Below are 20,129 nucleotides of genomic sequence, written 5' to 3'. Positions count from 1 at the left end.
ATTTTATTTTGAGTCATTAAGGTTTTATTCAGTGCAGTCAAATAGCCTAAAAAGTATGTGATCTCAATAATAAATATAATAATTTTGGTATTGGTGGGTTGTGATTTCCACCACTGTAATAAAATGTAATAAATTCTGGGCTCTCTGTATGGCTGTACTTCTCAGATCCCACTTTGAGAACCATGAGTGTCAACTATTTGCATGGTCATGTAATCCAAAAGTAATGGGCAAAAATCAATAAGTCATGATGATATAAAATCCTATCTTGATGTGAGAGTAGGTAAATTGTTAGTGGCCATTATAATCAAATGCAGGTGTGATATTTATTCCTGGCCATTATGAGCCATAGGCCTCAGTATGTCCTGATTCATGATACTAACTTTACAATAGAATCTTATACAAAAAAATTATTCCAAAAGCTATGAATTATTTCCCCATAAACATAACACTTTTACAATTAAATGTTATTTGTTTTTTTTTTAGAAATAAGAAATAAGCACAGAAGTTTACTATATGACTGATTTAACATAAATAGTTTAAAACCAGGAAATAATATGGAAAACAAGTAATGGGAATTCCCTCCATCCAAATCATTCACTTGCCTGTATGGACACAGCACTTCATTCACATGACACCTGAGGTTTTATTTTGCTATACAAACAGATCATTTTCTTGTCAAACGTTTCTGACGTGACCTTCTTCCCTTTCATGTTGCTGCTCTGATGTCTCTTCTACCCAGTAAGATAATGAGTAAACTGACCGTAATGAGATCGATAAACACAGACTACCTTCATGAAGATGTATCATTTTATTTATAAGGTACTTTTTAAAAAATAAAACGTTCCCAAAATGTTTCACACAAAGCAACTGTAACAGAAATATAAGAGTAAAAAGACACTATTAAATAAGAGCAAAAACAAGCCAATGCAGAATGCTCATGAAGCGTATTTTCATACTCTTTTAAAAGTCAGTGAAGTGGTTTGAGGTCAGGAGCGATGCGATCGTTAAAAATGACAGTTTCTTGCTGTCAGCAGTGGAGAGAACGTCCCAGACCTTGGAGATAGAATACAATCATCTTTGTGATTGTCTTGCACACATTTACATTGTCAACTTTGAAATTGAAGTCAATATCAAAGTGATTCTTCACAGGACATCAGTATCAAAGGACCGTGACAGTTTTTGGCCATCAGAGACAAGGAGTTACGAGAAGTTAGGAAGTCTTTCTTTTATAATTTGTATCTAATAATTTGAACCTTTTTTAAATTTTTTTTTTAATTATAGCACATCTCCGAGTTAATGTAATTTAAGCAGTAATGCAGGGACATAACCTGTTAACTGCATACCTGGGTGTCATTCTGAATAAAACCATGTGGCAAATCTGATGCCATACTGTGACATATCAAACCTTAAAAAGGTACGACCAACCTTATCAAACAAACAAACAACCTTTTTTTGTGTTTATTTTTTTTTATTTTTTACTACAAACGCTAAAACTCATATGATGCAAAAGGGATTTTCAGATGGAACACATACGACAAAGTGACTTTTTGTTACTATAAGTTCAATACAAAATAATCCTTTCTTGTGCTGTTTCAAAATGCATATGTATAAAATTGTAACTGTACATCTTGCAAGTGTGGATTTAAAGACATTTAAAAGAAAACAACAGTTTATGAGCATATCAAACATGTTTTTGAAATCCTTGGTTAAACCATTAAAATCCATCAACTGGTCCGGGTTAATTATTGTGAATTTGCCAGAAATACAGATTTTTTTCCCAACTGTTCAAAACGTATCAGTAGGGTGTAGTAAAAGGAGCAAATTCTGAAAAAAAAAAAAAAACACAACAAAAAAAACCCCCCAAAACAACAGAAAAAAAAAACCTACATAAAAACACAATTGCACAAGCTTATACATGGATATATAAATCTTTCGCATGTTAAGACAAATTCTAATAACTGTTACAGTTTATATGAATAGAAAATGATATATATTAAAATACGTATGAAATATTTGAAGACAACGATTGTTGTGATGGATCGAATATTTAGGATTAAGGTTGATCGCTGAAGATCCTTTCTTACTGCGTACACGGACAACCGATTTAGCAACCATTCGAAAGGATTCTCTATGCTTCGTCGGCAGCAGATATACAATGAATCAGTCTACAAACACCAATCACACTTTACAGTGGTGGTGCGAAACTATTCTCAAGTCTAGTATCTGAGGAGCAAAGGCCTGAACTCATGGCTGCTAAACTGAGAGATTAGATTCGGTTATTTTTCTACAGTTCATGGCTGGAGTTGGTCTTAATATACATTTGGCATTGATATGAATCATTTCAAATTTGAAGCCACATACTGTAAAACGGATCACTTGGTGTGCAGGTAACGTCGAAGTGATAGCTCATTGGAAAAAAACCCAAAAAAACACATTTACACACCTTCGGCCAAAATATGGGTGATGTTGGACACTAGCATTGTTTAGTTTTGCACTAAGTGGCTAATATTGCTAATGCAAAAAAAAAAATCCAAACAAACCCAAAAACACACCATAAAAAACCAAAAGACTCTCAACCAAGAACTTTGATGTAAATACAACAAATATACAAGTATCCTTGTTATATTTACAAACTGTTCATTTACGGAAAGCAGTGAAAACGATCTCTATTACGTGTTCGCTTCGTTAACCTCATAGCTTTTAACCTTGGCTGATGGCTAATGGAGGAACTTTATATAAATCTAATTTTCGTCAGAACAGAAGCGGGCTTTCAATAAAATCAGTAAATCCACCACGTGAGCATGATGTGCGGCCAGTGAAATTCTACTTGAGTAACAATACTGTCATTTACAAACAATTTTAAGAAGCATGAAACCAAACAATAATATATCCCTGCTAGGTCAATACCAGAATTATTTACATGAGGGAAATTACAGAGTTTAACAAAAACAACCCGGGAAGGCGGGGTTATAAAAAAAAAAAAAAAAAAAAAAGGGATTCGACAAACTTGTTACTTGAAGTCAGTTTAAAACTCAAAAGGGACATTTCCCTAAACCAGAAAAGTTGAGTGATGCTGTAAACTATGATTTGTGTTCTTACTCCTTATCTGAGCCTCCTCATCCTTCTACGAAGTGATAGTCACTTTCATAACCTAACAATTTAATGTCCGTTTCCATACTGTATGAGGTATTCCATAATTCAAGCTATACGTTCATACACATTTCAGCATGTGTGGCATTAAATGGTTAAGAAGCAACCACCAGAAACTGAAATATAGAAGAATATAGAAGAGAAAGGAAAAAAAAAAAAAAAAAAAAAAAACAACAACAAAAAACCAGGACATTCATTTGATTACTACAGAACAATTTGGAACAGATTTGGAAAATAAAAACTTCACTCCAAACTCGTGTATAAATTAACAGCTCTAATATAATCAACATTTAAAATAAACAAGGTCATAGAAAGTAAAGCCATGTAAAAATGGTAATAACTGAAGTCCCCAGAGTTTACAGATAGAGGAACACGCCGATTTTCACACTCAGTAGTTCAAGCTGACAGTCCTGCCCATGATCTGGATGTCATCAAACGGCAGTAGTGCAAGTATCTGAAAGGCAAAACACAGTCATCACTTAGACATGGTCCTGACACTGCATCCATTTTTAAAATAAAATAAATAAATAAATAAAAAAATTTAAAATCTGATCGTGTGTAAAGGTCACTGGAAATTCTCAGTATTCATCAGTTACATCTTCGCCATGTGCGTAATAATAATAATCTCACAAATCCTTATCAGTATTATCAATAGCGTAACACACGGTGGTGCTGTCATTTTTGTGAACCCTTTATAAAAATTTCTGCTATATATATATAAATCTGGTGGAATAATGTTTTGGAATGGCCGAGTCAAAGTCCTGACCTTAATCCAATAGAAATGTTTTGGAAGGACCTGAAGCAAGCAGTTCATGTGAGGAGGAAACCCACCAACATCCCAGAGTCGAAGCTGTTCTGTACTGAGGAACGGGATAAAACTCCTCCAAGCCGATGTGCAGGACTGATCGACAGTTACCAGAAATGTTTAGTTTGAATTATTTCTGCACAAGGGCGGTCACACCAGACACTGAAAGCACTGAAAGGTTCACATACTTTTGCCGCTCACAGAAATGTAATATTGGATCATTTCCCTCAAGAAATAAATGACAGAGTATAATATTTTTTCGTCTCATTTGTTTAACTGGGTTCTCTTTATCTACTTTTAGGACTATCTGTTGGTGTTTTAGGTCATATTCATGCAGATATATAGAGAAATTCTAAAGGGTTCACAAACTTTCAAGCACCACTGTATAATCGATGAAAACTAGACAAAAACTAAACATAATAATAAACGTGGAAGCCTGTCGTAAATCTCTGGCAAGTCAGAAATGTTTTATTTTTACCAACTTTGGCTCATCTTTAGAAGGCTTTAGCTTTAGTTAGCTTTGTCCTGCGTATCATGTCCAACATTAATCTCACCCGAAAGCAGGTAGTGATTTGGGTTCACTCGGGATTTAAAGGGGGAAGCCGTGAAATGAGCAGATATTATAGTCAAATGACTAATTCTTCTAAAAGTAGAGCTCTTCAAGGAATTCAGGTTATTCGTGTAGTGCCAGTGAGCTGTTCCGAAAAAGAGAACGCTCAGAATTTGAAGGAAGCGTTCAACACAAAAATCAAAACTACTAATGATCAAGATTTGCATGACATCAGTTAGAAGAACCACAACTGCCTTTTCACGGGCATTTCAGTTAGAGGTCATGTGACTTAGCGCTTCTGGCACGAGGAAGTGAAAATCATACTCGGTACAAATGATACTGACATAATGGCAACCAGCAGGATGAAACCTCAGGATTTGGGCATGTATACAAGACCTTTACCTGCACATTTCAGTGACAGCATTGGGTTCTACTTCACTTATAAGTGGATTTGGATTATTTCATGCAAATACACTCATATGAAGGTCAGAATGCTGTATTTGGACTTATAAAGGCTGGACTTTTGGGGGGGGGGTTTGCTGTCTCGTGTTGAAATCAAATCATTCTTACGTCATCGTTGCCGTCGGCGAGGTCCAACGCAGTCTCGTCCTCCATGTTGCGAATCATTTTATCAGCTCCCGCCTGGCACAGGTGGCTGGTGATGGCGGTGTCTTGACGCCCGACTGCCAGGTGGAGTGCCGTGCAACCGTTCAGCATAGCAGCATCTACGTTGGCGCCTCTTTTTAGCAGCAGAATCACTGCATCCACGTCATGCAGCTCCACGGCCATGTGTAACGCCGTTTTCCCACTCGTTCCCTCCTGAGGGCAGACGTGTAGCAGGGTCAGTACGTGTCAAAAAGCAGGGCCAAAGCTTGATTCGTGCTTATATAAGTGTTATGACAATGTGTTAGCATTTGTTAGAACTAAAGAAGAAAAAAACAAACAAACAAAAAAAAAAAAAACACAACAGTCTGTGCTAAATAAGGTATAAAAATTAGGTGATCTACAATATAAAAGTTACGAAAATCAAAGTTTCTATATTTTAAGTTTCTATAATTTATATATTAAGCAGATACTGCAACGTCAGGCATCCAGCAATGAGACGCAAACAGGTAGTGCAGCTTAGAGAAAGGAAAGCTTGGTCTTTTTAACTGACACTTCAGTGAATAAAAGTGTATTATTATTATTATTATTGTTGTTGTTGTTGTTGTTGTCGTCGTCATCATTATTATAACTGTATAAAAGCTCCGCTCACTTCTCACCTGGAGGTTCAGATCCACACTTTTCTTAATCATCATTTTCATGATTCTGTGTCGTTTGTGCAGTGTGGCAACGTGTAGGCAAGTCAGACCTGGTTAAAAACAAAACAAAACAAAACTCCTTAATGGTGCATTTATTAAAATAACAAAGAAAGAACAAAATATACGCTTCTGTATAATTTAAGAAAACCCGAAACATATCCTAAAATCTTGCACAAAATATTTGTACTAGAATTTGCCGAAACTCGTTAACATACCCAAGAGGCCGAGCTACAGATCAGTAGGTGTGTTTACACGCACCCGTTTTCATCCTTCACAATCCGAAAGTACCGTTTATACGGACCCTAAACACCGCAAGCCGATTCAGATATTCGTTTACACGTGCGTTATATACATTCTGAACAAAAACGTCTGCGAAAGTGCCGAGCGTCTGTCGTCGGGTTTCACTGCCCTGCGCATGCGAGTCGGATTCAAGCATTTACGTGGCTATTTTTTCCCCACTTTAATGGATTTTTTCAGATCTACACTTTCAATCCAATCGAAATTTCCATTCAAGCTCGATTGGATCGATCGAGGTGTTTACATGAAGGCTTTTCGAGCCGATTACTAACGGATTATTTGGTCGCATGTACATGCATCTAGTGAAGAATGGACCGAGTGTCATATACCGTATGCTACACCAAGAGGTTCTAGGCACTACTGGTGTGTGACACCATCAGGTGCAACGCTGAACTGCGCTAGCGCTGATGTCTCACTACATTTATTTATTTATTTTTTTAAAAATCTCCAAAAGTATAGTGGATTAGCAACGTGATCCCAGATTAATACCCCACAATCCTTTTATATTTAACGTGACTGGGTGTGTGGTATTTCTGTGGTATAAACCGTTACTACACAACGGTTTATTACGGTTTTATTCCGCTCATACCACAGTAATTTGTCAATGATTACAATTATGTACTTACTGAAGAACGACAAAGTACTTGGAACCGTTTAGTGTTATGTAGTTGTTATGGAATGTCTGCAGACAGGCTAGTCCCTGTTGTCACGTACATTATAACAGCTATAAACAGTTGTTCCCTCACTAGCCGGTCTTTTTTTCCCCCCTCTCTCGAGGTTTATACGACAAACATCTCGTCGTGTTACCGAGAAACCGGAACGCGCAAACTCCCGAGTCCCGAAGACATCCCTGTGGCAGAAAACGTACTAATAACCCTTACAAAGCGCTGACACCCGAGACTCTTTCCATAAACGTTACATAAAACGTCTCCATAATCAGTGCTTACGCGTCTTCGTTGTTTTGTGTTGTGGAGCGTCTGCAGGCTGCTACTATAGAACGAAGATTAAAAACAACTTCGAACCAATCAGACTGAAGAATTCAACAGCGCTGCGGTATAAACGCAGAACATGGTAGAACACGAATAAATAAATAAATAAATAAATAAATAAATAAATAACTGATTTTGTGGTATTCATTACGAAGCTCTGACTTAAAACCGAAAGGAGGACACTGTTAAAACTGCAACGTCAATGCGGATGTCAATTCCAAAACCTTTACACGGACTTCCCTGTTCTCTTACTGCTACGTTTCTGTTCGCTAAAAGGCCTAGACAAATGGAAAATGATCTCTCGCATTAAAATGCCAGCACATTATGTACTGTGCTTAACGTCCTTGTTTTGGTGCAAGTTGCCCAGATACGCAGAAAACTTGAAAGCAAACAGGAAGGATGAAACATTAACTAAAACCTTTACATGAGGAGATCATATTACGCTTTCATACTGCTTAGAGGGAAGTGAATGAATCAGCCCCAACTACACACACACACACACCCACACACCTGTTTATCAGGTACACCTACGACATAGATAGATCACTTTGTAGGTGTACAATCACTAAATGAAGATCATCGCTCACTCTGTGAAGTCCGACCATTAATGGAAATAGACCTCTACAGGATCACTGATGAGCAGATATCATTTGGGCGTTGGACCATTCTCAGAACAGCAGCAACGACGCCATGGCGACGTGCGTTATTGTTGCACCAGCCAATCAGGCATAGCAGAACTGTTGGGATTTATTTATTTATTTATTTATTTTAAACAAAAAACAGACCAGCGATGGAAAATACCCAGCGAACAGTGATAAGACACTGAAACCGAAAGGCCAGAGGACGATTAACACACTCCGTGAGCTTGGAGAAAGATGAGATCTAGTCTTTCGGTAGAAGTGTGCCGATGAATTACGCACTAAAGTGGTCTGTACGGTAGGAGGACCTCACTAGGGGGTTAAAGAATACCCGCACATGGCATGTGTAGCTGATAAACAGGCCAGTCTGTGAAGGTGTACGCCAAAATTAAGCTACGAGAGGATGTGAGTTACATTGATTTTATCACAGGGTTAAGGGGGTTTTAGGCAAATCGCTTAGCGTCATATCTAAAAGTGATCGAACCACTGTGAGCAAAACTGTGACAAAATTGATATGATAAAATCCAGTGTTGAATAAACAATTAAACGTATTAGTAGTAATATTCGCTATAAGAAATTCTTCTGCCACAAAACATAGTCCGTTAACAGTAACCTCTGGTCACTAAGCAACAAAACAGGCAGAAATTAGGATTAGGGTATTCAATGGACAGAACGATGTCCTAATGATTAGCATTAATCATTGCATTAATACAGAATTCAGTTATTATATGTAACGTATTGGATTTTATAACGGCTTTGAACAAAGCTCAGCCAATCAGAGGTCAGAACCAAGACTATCCATTTTTTATTTATTTATTTTTAAAAAAACAAAAGACGTTTTGGACGATTTTGGGAAGGTTAAGGAAGGTCGCCGTTATTTTATTTCATTCAGTTGCTCTGACTTATTGTGCTCATTTCAATTGACCACCGATCGCTCACAAGCACTTCCTTATCATCCCGTTTGGTGAAGTGTTCTGTAAATGGTCAGTGAAGGCAGTGATGCTGCTTCTCCTTCCCGACAACAACCATCATCAAATCAGACCAGAAGTGTCACCACTGACAGCAAACATACTTCTCTATTCGTCAGAATGACTTCAGTTGCCACAGAATCCTTATGGTTAATCTTTCTCTGTTGTGACATTCTATATTGCAGAGAAAAGCTGTTACACAAGCTAGCCTGGGAAATTCTAGACAGTCACTAGGCCAAAAACATAACTGCCGTTGTCCTGCCGCTGAAATGGTTCCTAGACCGTTTCATATATATTTATTAAAATGTAGTATGCTGCAGTATTACCTCTCCAGTTCTGTGTCTCGAACACCGGGGTCAGCATGGAGGGCGAAGCCTGACGGAGCATCTCATTAGCACAATCGAGCCTGCCTTGTTCGCAGGCCACGTGGAGCGGCGTGTTTCCATCCTGGTCCTGGAGCTCTAGACATGCACCGTTCGCCACCAGAGCCTTTACCACGGACACCTGGTTCAGGTAGACGGCCAGGTGCAGCGGCGTCTGAGTGAGAAGATCAGGCAGAAAAATCGTCTCAGCAACATCGCTTTCCAAAACAGAGTACACCTGCACGTCAGCGTTTAGGTGGTGATGTCAATGCGATTTATTTAACTAAGCTGAATATTATGGGAATTTTATGGTGGGCGGGAATGGGAGGTTCGAATCCTGCCTGTGCACGGAGCTTGCATGCTCTACCCGTGCTTTGGGGGTTTCCTCCGGGTACTCCGGTTTCCTCCCAAATACGTGATTGACATTTCCAAATTGTCCGGAGTGTGCGGGATTGTGCCCTGCGATGGGTTAGCACCCTGGCCAGGGTGACCCCGACCCTTTGCCCTGATCTCCCTTCAACAGACTTCCTGTGACCCGGTGTAGGATAAGCAGGATGGAAATATTATCTAGCTAAATCTTTTTACTTGGTTAAGATGTTATACACGATACGATATTGACACTGCAATAAATGACTTCATATCACTAATACACTCTTCTGAGAGTATCGTGGTTCTCAGAAATTACTACTCACAGCAACAAGAAGAACGATTTGACTAAATCGACAATTTTCGGGCAAATAAATTTCACGACTGGGGAACTCAACGGCGACGTTTTCCTCTAAAAGGTTCTCACGAAGGACGCGGTCCTTCTAGATCCAAAATACAGGAAGCGCTGATTTCGGCAGTGTGAGTGATTTAGAAGTCCCTCAATTATCTTTGGGCTATCGATTATTAAATGATTCTAATTAAATTTATCTATCGATTATTTGCCAAGCCGGTAAAACCAGAATAAATTCTCGAATACGGTAAAAACGGCACGTCTAAACTTGCTCAACTGCTAACTCCTCCACAAAGTTCCACTGGGACAGGATCGTTACTCTACCGGCCAGCTGAAGATATTAAGAACGAAATAAAACATGTTCATTCTGATCTAAACATTCATTTTAAACACGTTTTGGACAAATAGAACAGCACATACGAAATCATTGGCCTTTCCTAGAACGTGAAAACGCCGATCGTGAATTTGGATCACGTTTAAATGCGGCGTTTCCCCAAATTGCACCAGAGTTTTACGGTATAAATATAAATATGGAGCTAGGCAACAAGACGCCTGACGTTACAAACTGATACGAGTTTCATGAAACGATAGGATTATTATTTTAGATCTATGGGCTGAGAACCTGTTTACGGACTACTGTAGTATATTGCAGAACAATCATCATTATTGAAGACATTTTTAAGCGTCGTCACATGTGCGTATCTTTTAAACAAGAAAACTGTTCAAATACAATAATGTACAAAGGGGAAAACTCAACATGAGAGCACAAATATTCATATATAGAGTATATTATTGCCCCATGTGTGGCATGAGACCTCATTAAAGGGGATCTTGTAAGAGTGAAACACACATCTGTTAAACGCTTGCATCATATAGTAACTCATCCATGGTCTTTTGATAGCAGCAGTGCATAGTGAATTAGACTGAACCTACCCCAGCAGAACGAGAGCACCACTACATAGCTTACTCAGTTTAAGAGTGCTCACTTGTAGTGCTGAGGTGTTACTGACTAATCCGACCAAAGCCCCGACCTGCTTACGTGGATTTCGGTAAGCTTGGTGCACTACTACATTTCCATTAGTCACATGTTTTGAGTGCTGACTGCAACAGATTTGCTTCTTCTCACTTAATAGGCTTCTTATTTGAGACACTCTGCAGTGCAGCACCGATACGCCACGATTCTTTCAGATACTGCACGCTAGAGCAAAATCAGCCGACAATCAAACGCACACAATGTTCCTCTTACCCCAAATATAATCAAACATGTGATGTCTGATGCACTAGAGCTATTAGGCTAATGTAGCTAACAAGTAAAAGCCATTTAACGGCATGTCTAAATCTTTATGCTCCAAAAGACACTGCTCGGCACAGTAACAACATTTTCATGAAATCTCAGAATAACTCGGTATTAATGGAAATGTATAAAATATGGACAAATTTGACGTGTTCCTTTGTTTGTAATTTAAACACCATGCCAACTACCGTGGCTATTTGTAGCAAAATGTGAAGAATTCACAAAAAGTTTATCTTTAAAAATCTAAAACGAATTCTGGCCTCACGTAATTAAAAGTCTTTTCAGATGAATCAATCGAATAATAATAATAATAATAATAATAATAATAATAATAATAAAAAAGTCACAGAGGAGTTGAACCCATCACAGTCCATTAAAATATGCCTCAGAGATATTGGACTTTGGCATAAGGGGCATAAAGGAGGATCTTCACCTGTGTGTTGTAAATCGAGTTTATAATGGGTTTTAGGTCTGAAGATGGAATAAAATTAGAAAATTAAATACACTAAAATCATTAAAATGCCTACCTAAAAGCCTTTAACCTACAGATGTGTTCTACCTTTCACTTCCTACCCTCACTACAGATTCCAGATTTAAATGGGCTTATGAGGAGACATCATATTAACCTCGCGAGTGAGGGTGTTACCATGTCACAGTTAGTCACAGGTTTCAAAGCCAAGATTTAAATGCATTTGCATCTATAACCGCCCACCCATTTATTTTTTTATTTTTAACTTGATCAGTTTCCTTATTCCAGCGGTTCTTAATCTTTTTGCGTCAGCCTGGGACTCTCCAAAAATGTAGGTTGGATTTCACAACGCCCCTTTGTTTGGACTCGCCTTAGTACAATAGTACAGCTCCAACCTCCATTTCTCAGTGCAGGGAGCAATGATAGCATTTACATAACTTTATCATACACAGCGATCAAACGCACAGACATGGCATTGCTGACCAGAATGAGACAATCTAAACCCATCGAATTTTGGCGAAGGAGCCCTGCACAAAGCTTTGCTAGGGGTTTTTTTTGGTCTCAGCATGCCAAATTTTTCCTTTAATTTTCACTACCAGCTCGTGTGTTGTAAACTGCTGACTGATACCGACACAATTAAATGAAACATTCCAAACCATAACACCCCGATTAGCGAGGAGTCAATTTAATGTAGTCTCCCCCATTTCGCTAGGTGGTGACCTCACTATTCTGTGCACTTAGCTGGCTAGCAACTTCTGCGCTCTTTCCAATGACTTCGACGGACTCGTAACGAACTCGTCTTCGTGTCCCTATTACTACGACAGAAACTGTGAGGTCACAATATAAATATTGCGATAATCTTAATCTCAGTTTAAAGAAGTTGAGCAGTCAGTGTTATCAGTGATACAGAAAGGTCATTTTAAAAAAAAAACACACCGACCCATATCATATCCTCCTTCACAAATTGTATGCGACTTAGGGAAAAATTAAAATCTCTGTAATGGAAAATATGATAGAAGTAGTATTTTGGAATAAAATATGGAAATCAGTGAAACCCCTGAGTCTGATGACATTTCTAGCTTAAGATGGAGTTTCCCCTTACAACAGAAATGACATAACCAATACAATCCTGAAAAGCACTACATACACGTTTCACACTGAACTGGCTGGCTGTGTTAGTGAAGGCAAAAGCAGGAGACCAAAAATGTCACATTCTATGAAATGCGGGAAGTGTTACCTGATATAGATTATTCTGGATGTCCAGGATCTCTTTGGGGAACAGATTTATGAGCTGGTGGGCGAATTCCTCCACTTCATGGATTATCGCCAAATGGAGAAAACTGGACAGGAATGATGTATACATAAAAGAAAAGAAAAAAAAAAGAAGAAAAAAAAATTAAATAAAGCACTGGATTAAATAACGCAGTGTTATATTTAATCACATTCAGATGGGGAAAGAGGGAACAGAAGACCACACACCGACATTGGAAAGTGTTTCATAATCTGTGACGCAGAACAATACGGGGTAAATAAATAATACTAAGAAATTCTTCACACCCATGCAGAGCGAGCGGCACAGGAGTTGCACAACACTGGAACTTTTCTACACACCGCATTCAAGTCGGGGCGCACAGCTCAGCGCGGTTGTATCCGGTTCTTGGAAAACTACACTTTAAAATTAGATCAGGTTTTAGAAAAGGAGTTGAATTAAAACCACGCGTTCAGATGAAAAGTAGTTGACCCCATTCAGAATGCAAAGGAGGAAACAAACACTATGATAAGGAGGTTAAAGAGCACAGGAAACCGTACACGACTGCAAAAGACATGACTCTTTAACACACGCCCCTGAGCTGCCTTTTCACAGAAGAGATGGCTTTTAAAGGAATGGTTCAGTCAAGAATGATCTTTACATATTTTTATTGTTTTATATATGTGCGTGCATACATGAAAAACGTGTAGACGGTCATTCTTGGCGGAAACATTCCTTTAAAAGCCACCTAAATGAAAAGGCAGCTCAAGGGGCGGGTTGCCAAAAATCCCTGAGCCATTCATCAAGAATGCACAAATGAAAGTAGATAAACTTCCGCTCGCTTTGTGAATCAGACAATGACTGATGCGATGAAGATGAAAGCGGCTATTTCTGATTTTAGGCTAATAATTAAGCTGTTTAAAAACAACAGGCACTGAGATGAACCCTGCTTGGAGGAGGATGCAAGTGTACATCTCCAAGTCTGCCCCAGTGCACAGTGAGGAGCTAAGAGAGCTTAGACGATCATGGTTGGAGATTGTCACCAAGTCTGCAAATCTGCTATTAGATGCCACCTCCACGTCAATAAACTATACAGCTGTGCCAGGAGAAAGCCTTTCCTTTAATCGAACCACAAACGTAAAGGCCTGGAGTTTGCTAGATGCTTCTGGAAATGGAGTCTATGGTCAGATGAGTCAGAAATATAAAAAGAATGAAAAGATCCTAATCCCCAATGTTAAGTATGATGGAGGACCGGTGATGTTAGGATACAAGGCATCATGGACCATCAAGTACAAAACATACATCCAAGATATAAATACCATAAAATCAAGTTTTCCTAAATGACCATTCCAGTCTCCTGACCTAAACCCTATTAAAAAAAAAAAAAAAAAAAAAAGTGTGATGAAATGAAGTATTGCAGGAGAAGTCTCATTGCTGTAATCATTCGCAAGAAGTACTAAATGGAGGAGGGGTGCAAATAAGTATGACACTGTTTTGTTCAAAATGTGGATTTTCTATAAGGGTTTCTAGATTTACTTCAGTTAAAAGGTTAGATTTCCTTCCTATTTCCAACGTGCTAAAGATAAAGCTGAAGAGCCAACACGATCCCTGTTCGCAACCTTCGTTAGCCGTCTTTACCAAGGCTGCCGATAATTCTGGGAAAAAAAAATAAAAAAAATCACATGCCTAAGAATGACGTTATCAAAAAAGGAACGATTTTATCCGTGCTGTATTATACCGTTTACATATAGTGTAACGGTTATATTTTATGATAAAAGTACGTCTGCATTAGGTAAGTACCGATACTAAAGCTTAGTATGAAAATTTAATACAATATGAAACTTAACAAAATACGAAAATTTCGTAACTTTCATGCGTCATAGTTTATGATAATGATACAAGACCACTATATTACTCAGCTTGTTAGAGTTTTTTTTTTTTTTTTTTTCTTTAAAAAACACATCGATGTATTTCAACTATATCTGATATTACTACTAATAACGTCACTTGGCTGTGCTGCTTCTCACAGCTCGAGTATCAAACAGGAAGTGTTGCTCTAAAAAAAAAAAAACCCAAACACAAAAGTCATACACCAGGACACCAGCCAAGTGCACCTTGTATCAATGAACAATTATTTCACTTTCAGTAAATGATAAATACGAGGAAGAAACAATGGAATTTTTCAGAAGTATTTTGTCAGCAGCCCTGAAGTGAAAGTCCTTTCCAGAAGTGAGAAATCGCTCCTCCTGGATAGAGCTAGTGGGGATTTCACGAGGTCTCACAACATTGATAAAGACATGAAATGACTGTGTTCTGTCTGCTGATGGATCTTGCCATACGTGAACCCTCACCGACCCTTCTTAACATCTGATAAAACGACACATCAGACGTTTCCAAGAAACAAACATTCAAAGAACACATAGACTAGGTCTGCAAGGCTTTCCTTTCTGCTGTAAAATCCTAAGAGCGCTGACTCATGCGTCCATCATTTCTCACTGCAGCAATGCTTTGTTCACAAGTTCAAGTCGCTTTACTATCATTTCAACCATCTACAGCTGGTACAGTACACAGTGAAACGAAACCGCGTTCGTCCAGGAGTACACAGAACTCGGACAGACCGCAGTTCAGTTAGTTATACGTGCAGACGCATGTATACAGTGCGTTATAATTACACCGGTTTTATCCCATCACTTCACTCCTGACGTATAATTTAGAATTCATTTCAGTCACTTTAGGCTGCACTGCGAGTCAGGTTTTAGGCTCATGACGTTGACTTTCAGCTATCAAATTTTAGCAATGTATATATGTATTTTTTTTTGTTTTGTTGCAAAATTGTATAGCTATTTTTAATTGTTGCACCGACTAACGTTTACAGAAAATGTACAATTTTGCAATCAAGTTCAAGTGTACATGTGTGTTGATGCATCAGTCCTCCAAGCCCTTAACCATATGCTCTTTTTGTAGCACGGAGGTATCAGAATGTGTTTCCAGTAGAGCGCTGGGGAAATTCCACTGCCATGGTGTACTTCTGCTTTCTTGCGCAGATGCGCCACCGATAAGCGAGACAGAGTTTCTAGACGCGTGTGTGTCTGTGTGTGTGTGTGTGTGTGTGTGTATATAACTGCATGCAATGTTAGATTAGTGAACTTTAACGTAAATCACACGAGTGTGAATCACCACAGACGTTACACTAGACCATGAATCTACACTGCAGTCATCAAGGCATATCTATTACCACAAAACTCAAAGCTTTTAAACTATTTTCCTTATATAAAATACACAATAAACACATGCCAATATTTAGTTGTGGGTCTGCTCAGAGAATTGCATTCATCTGGGTGCCATGGTTTATATTTAAAAAAAAAAAAAAAAGTATACAATCACATTTTTTTTTTAAATCCAGTCGACAACTCGATGGCTTTTCTGTGCAACTCACAAATTTGTCCAGTATAAGAAAGACAGCTGTCTTGATCTCAGAAACGCGAACGCTGCCTAGCATACAGTAGTTGCAACTTCACTTCTGTTAACCACAAGTCAGTGGATTGACGTAAGCTGTGAAATTAAACTTCTTGGCAGATATAAAGATAGAGGAAGCACTGAAGTCAAAGGGTAATTTTTAGCAACAAACAAAACTAAAAAAAATCCCACAAGTAGGCCATCTCTCACACCCTGCGTGCAATCAGCCGTGCCATGCCAAGCCATGATTAACTCTACATGAGATGATGGTGACTGAAACAGCTCTTCCAAGCTCACAACAATGTAAGCACCACTTTTAGACAAACCTGGATCTGTTCCTTTCAGTAAACAAAAGAGAAAATACTTCCATTTATGAGAACTGTGACTTCAGACTATTATGGAGTTAAAATAATTGAAGTCTACCTGTACAAGACAACCCAGGGATGTCTGATCTACACAAAGACCAGGTGTGGCTGCAGGTTTTCATTCTGTCCGATGCATTATAATTAGCCTTCAGATAATTGAACCTAGGGTATGTCAATACATGTCCCCGAGTCCTGGAGACCTACTTCCATGCATGTTCTCTGTGAAGGAAGATGGTAAGGGTAACGTTTGTTTGGAATTAAAACCTGCAGCTGTGTCGGCCCTTTGTGATCAGATACGCGAGGGTTAAAGGGGAATTTGAATAGTTCAAATCAGATGGTTGAAATGAAACCCAGGAGCCACGGAGACTCGTTGGAGAAGTCAGTGGTTAGTTTAAACCAGAGTTTCTGAGTCGTGGTCCTGGCACACTACCACTCTGTACATTTTGGTGTTTTCTATTCGCTTAGTAATTAGCGCGGACGTTCAATCAAACGAGCCGTGAGCAGGAATATACCTGAACGCCTTAAACACTACTGGCCTGCGTTAATAATCGGATTTAGCTTGTTGTCTGGTTGTAACCGCGTTCAGTGGAAGTTTCTGACTGCATGTCTCAGCCGTTTAGGAACATCAAAGCCCTTCATGTCTGTGTGGTTTCTGATCTTGTCTGACATGCATTACCTCCAATGACGTACCAAAGGCCATCCACTGAATAAGCGAAACCCGGTTTGAACAAACAGGGCTTTATTTGATGTAAATATTCTTACTCATGTGCAAATAAATAAATAAATAAATAAAAACAGTACTACCCAGTCGTTTTGAGCCGTGTGTGAGGATCAGCTGATTGTGGTGGTGCTCAGAACCCTGCTGGGAATTTTTTTTTATTTAAAAAACAAACAAACAAAAAAACAACAACCACACAATAGAAACCATCACAGAAATTCTAATGGTTTCCACTACAAATACCATTACAAACCATCAGCCCACCAATAAAACCATTACTGGTCCTTAATGGTATCCACAAGACATGACATATGCCATTAAGAAAAGGCACCAAAATTACCAGTAGAGACCTACACAGTTTCCATTAAAACCAATACAATTCCCATTACAACCATTACAAATTCTATGAGGGTTTCTATTGTTTGTTTGTTTGTTTGTTTGTTTGTTTCCCAGCAAGGAAGCTTCCATTAACATAACTCATGCTAGATAGTGTTTTGGAAAACTAAAGTTAAATTGTTTAGTTAGTTAGTTAGTTAGTTAGCTGTAAGCTAATCTAGACGCCTTTTTTTTAGGTCACGAGTTAAATTTTCAGAAGAACCTACGTGTCTCCATCTTCTGTGACGGTTGTTAGCAGGTTCCCTTCCTCTTCGGTGTAATCCACTGGGTACAGGTTCTGGTTCTGGACCCCCTGGTCGGTTCGAGTCTCCGAAACGTTGCATTTGTCCATAAGATCACTCAGACTTTCTGTGGTCAGAGATGAAGAGCCGTAAGACGAGTCCAGACGCTCTTCCGTGCTCAGTTTGTCCTGCTCTGCTCTCCCACTGCTGTGATCCGGTACCGAACTCGTGGTACTGCACCGATCATCTCTGCTGAACGAGCCGAACGACTCGATCCCGGAGTCGATCCTGCTGTCCTCCAGCAAATCAAACTTGCTCTTCTCATCCCTGTCGCCTGCTCTCCTCTCCATGGTGCTCTGTTTATGTATGTGCGGGTTAATGAGAGTGTTCAGGCTTCACACCGCGTCGACGGTCAGCCGAAGTGCAGTCACCGCGCCGGGGAAAACAAACCCGTCCGTTTCAGCTGTTGGTCGCCGTCGTTGTTTTTCATTCCAGCTCCAGTTTTTGTTTTGTCTGAAATCGAAGGTACGAATACACTGAGACCAGCAGAACCCGTTCATAACCGATCCAGGGCGAGAAGAGGAAAAACAAGCCGCTAGTAACAAGCGCAGAGAAATGACCGACCTTTGACGGGTTTTGAATGTTTACGGGTGGTTAAGAGGAAGCTGTGAAAAGGGGGCGGGGCTAATCTTTAAACTACAAGGAAGTCGGGAGTGAAGTTTGCGGTCACGTGATTGCACACCACCGCTGCTAGATAAAGACAAAACATCACTACAGATCACTGTAATAATATTATAAATGCGTATATACTTTAAATCATCTTTCAAGTAAATTGACAACTTTGTTCTAAAGAGATGTCTTCCTTACTTTTGTTGTTGTTGTTGTTATTATGTTGTAATTTATTTTACTTTTATTTTATTTTTTATGTTGTAATTAGAAGGTTTCGTTTTTTTTTAGTCTGTAATTAAGATTTGTCGATATAAATCCAAGGTTATGACAACCCCGCATTTCTGCATTGATGTAAAACTGTTCTATTACTTTATACGAAGGTTAACTATAAACAAACAGCAACGAATACGATCTAGACTTCAGGGGACCTCAGATTTAGGAGACTATATGAAGGTGTTTTATTCCGATTAACTGGATTAGTCGGATTATTAATGGATTATTAACTAACACACACACACACGCACAATGCCACGCTGTTCCTGTGGGGATTTCCCAGATGGGAGGGGCAATATGCATACTGTAGTCCATTAAGCGTCATGGTAACCACGACAACCAAAATAAGCACTCTCATTTTTACTTATTCGTTAGTCTTCCTTGGATATTTTTCTTCATGTGAAACACTTTATAATAGGTTGGTAGACACAAATAATAATAATAATAATAATAATAATAATAATAATAATAATAATAATTATTATTATTATTATTATTATTATTATTAAAACACAGGAATTATGCTAAAATTTTAATTCTATACACTTAGGCATAATGAAGAACCATTATGTCACAGCTGTCCACAGTTTCCCCACAAAAATAATCACTGGGCATTTCCTGAATGAAATTCTGGACTGAACCGGAGCACACCCGTACTTTTCAGTAGTTTCTGTTCTTAAAAAAAAACAAACGTCAAAAAACTGAACAATGGGTATCTTTTTGTGTGTTTTTCTTTTGCAGAAATTGAATGTGAAAGTTGTGTTATATGTTGTGCGGTTGAATGAATTCTCTGTGCTGCCAGTAGGAGGCGCTGTAGCATCAGTTCATGTCTGTGTTGTGGAAATTAAAGAATAGAATTGAATTGAAAATGTAGTTGTTTGGTACGCACCTGAGTGGGCATTAGAGGAAAAATAAGGAAAAAATATATTAAACAACAACAACAACAATTATTTCTGTAAAAAAAAAAAAAAAAAAAAAAAAAAGATATCCTACAGCATTCCCATATAAACTCAGAATAGCCTATGACTCATTGCTGTTCATTTACAATAAGTGTGTCAGTTAAGAGGCACTGACATGTGAAATGTCTTGAATGATACATTAAGTTGAACACATGCAAGGGTAAAAGCAGATTAGATTACATGTCAAACCATATTTTGCTCAAGTATTGGCTTTTCTTAATGGTTAGAAAGGACTGGTAAAGTGTGACAGAAATATTGTCTCTTGTGAAATCCATGCTCCAA

General features: G+C 38.6%; 1 protein-coding gene across 1 annotated transcript; it reads right to left on the bottom strand.

The window, feature by feature from the left end:
* Nucleotides 1-793: 793 nt before the first annotated feature.
* Nucleotides 794-18,622, bottom strand: nfkbie (nuclear factor of kappa light polypeptide gene enhancer in B-cells inhibitor, epsilon). Its single transcript, XM_017456551.3, has 6 exons — nucleotides 17,932-18,622; nucleotides 12,779-12,881; nucleotides 9,025-9,235; nucleotides 5,768-5,856; nucleotides 5,076-5,324; nucleotides 794-3,604 (listed from the first exon to the last, which is right to left on the bottom strand). Exons 1-6 carry the CDS (start codon nucleotides 18,294-18,296, stop codon nucleotides 3,539-3,541), a joined length of 1,083 nt encoding a protein of 360 aa, XP_017312040.1. The 5' UTR covers nucleotides 18,297-18,622; the 3' UTR covers nucleotides 794-3,538.
* Between the last annotated feature and the right edge of the window lie 1,507 nt (nucleotides 18,623-20,129).

The sequence above is a fragment of the Ictalurus punctatus genome, chromosome 25 (genome assembly GCF_001660625.3).
Source record: "Ictalurus punctatus breed USDA103 chromosome 25, Coco_2.0, whole genome shotgun sequence".
Classification (NCBI taxonomy): domain Eukaryota; kingdom Metazoa; phylum Chordata; class Actinopteri; order Siluriformes; family Ictaluridae; genus Ictalurus; species Ictalurus punctatus.
The sequence above is the reverse complement of the archived record's forward strand: the minus strand, read 5'-3'. Positions and strand labels throughout refer to the sequence as shown.

Bases quoted from the DNA above. Each gene is read 5' to 3' on its own strand.
- nfkbie (XM_017456551.3), bottom strand. From the start codon at position 18,296: ATGGAGAGGAGAGCAGGCGACAGGGATGAGAAGAGCAAGTTTGATTTG. The intron at 9,236-12,778 runs GTAACACTTCCC...CTTCTCACTCAG, and splicing joins TCCAGAATAATCTATATCAG to ACGCCGCTGCACCTGGCCGT. The intron at 3,605-5,075 runs GTAAGAATGATT...TTTGCCTTTCAG, and splicing joins TCGCCGACGGCAACGATGAC to ATACTTGCACTACTGCCGTT.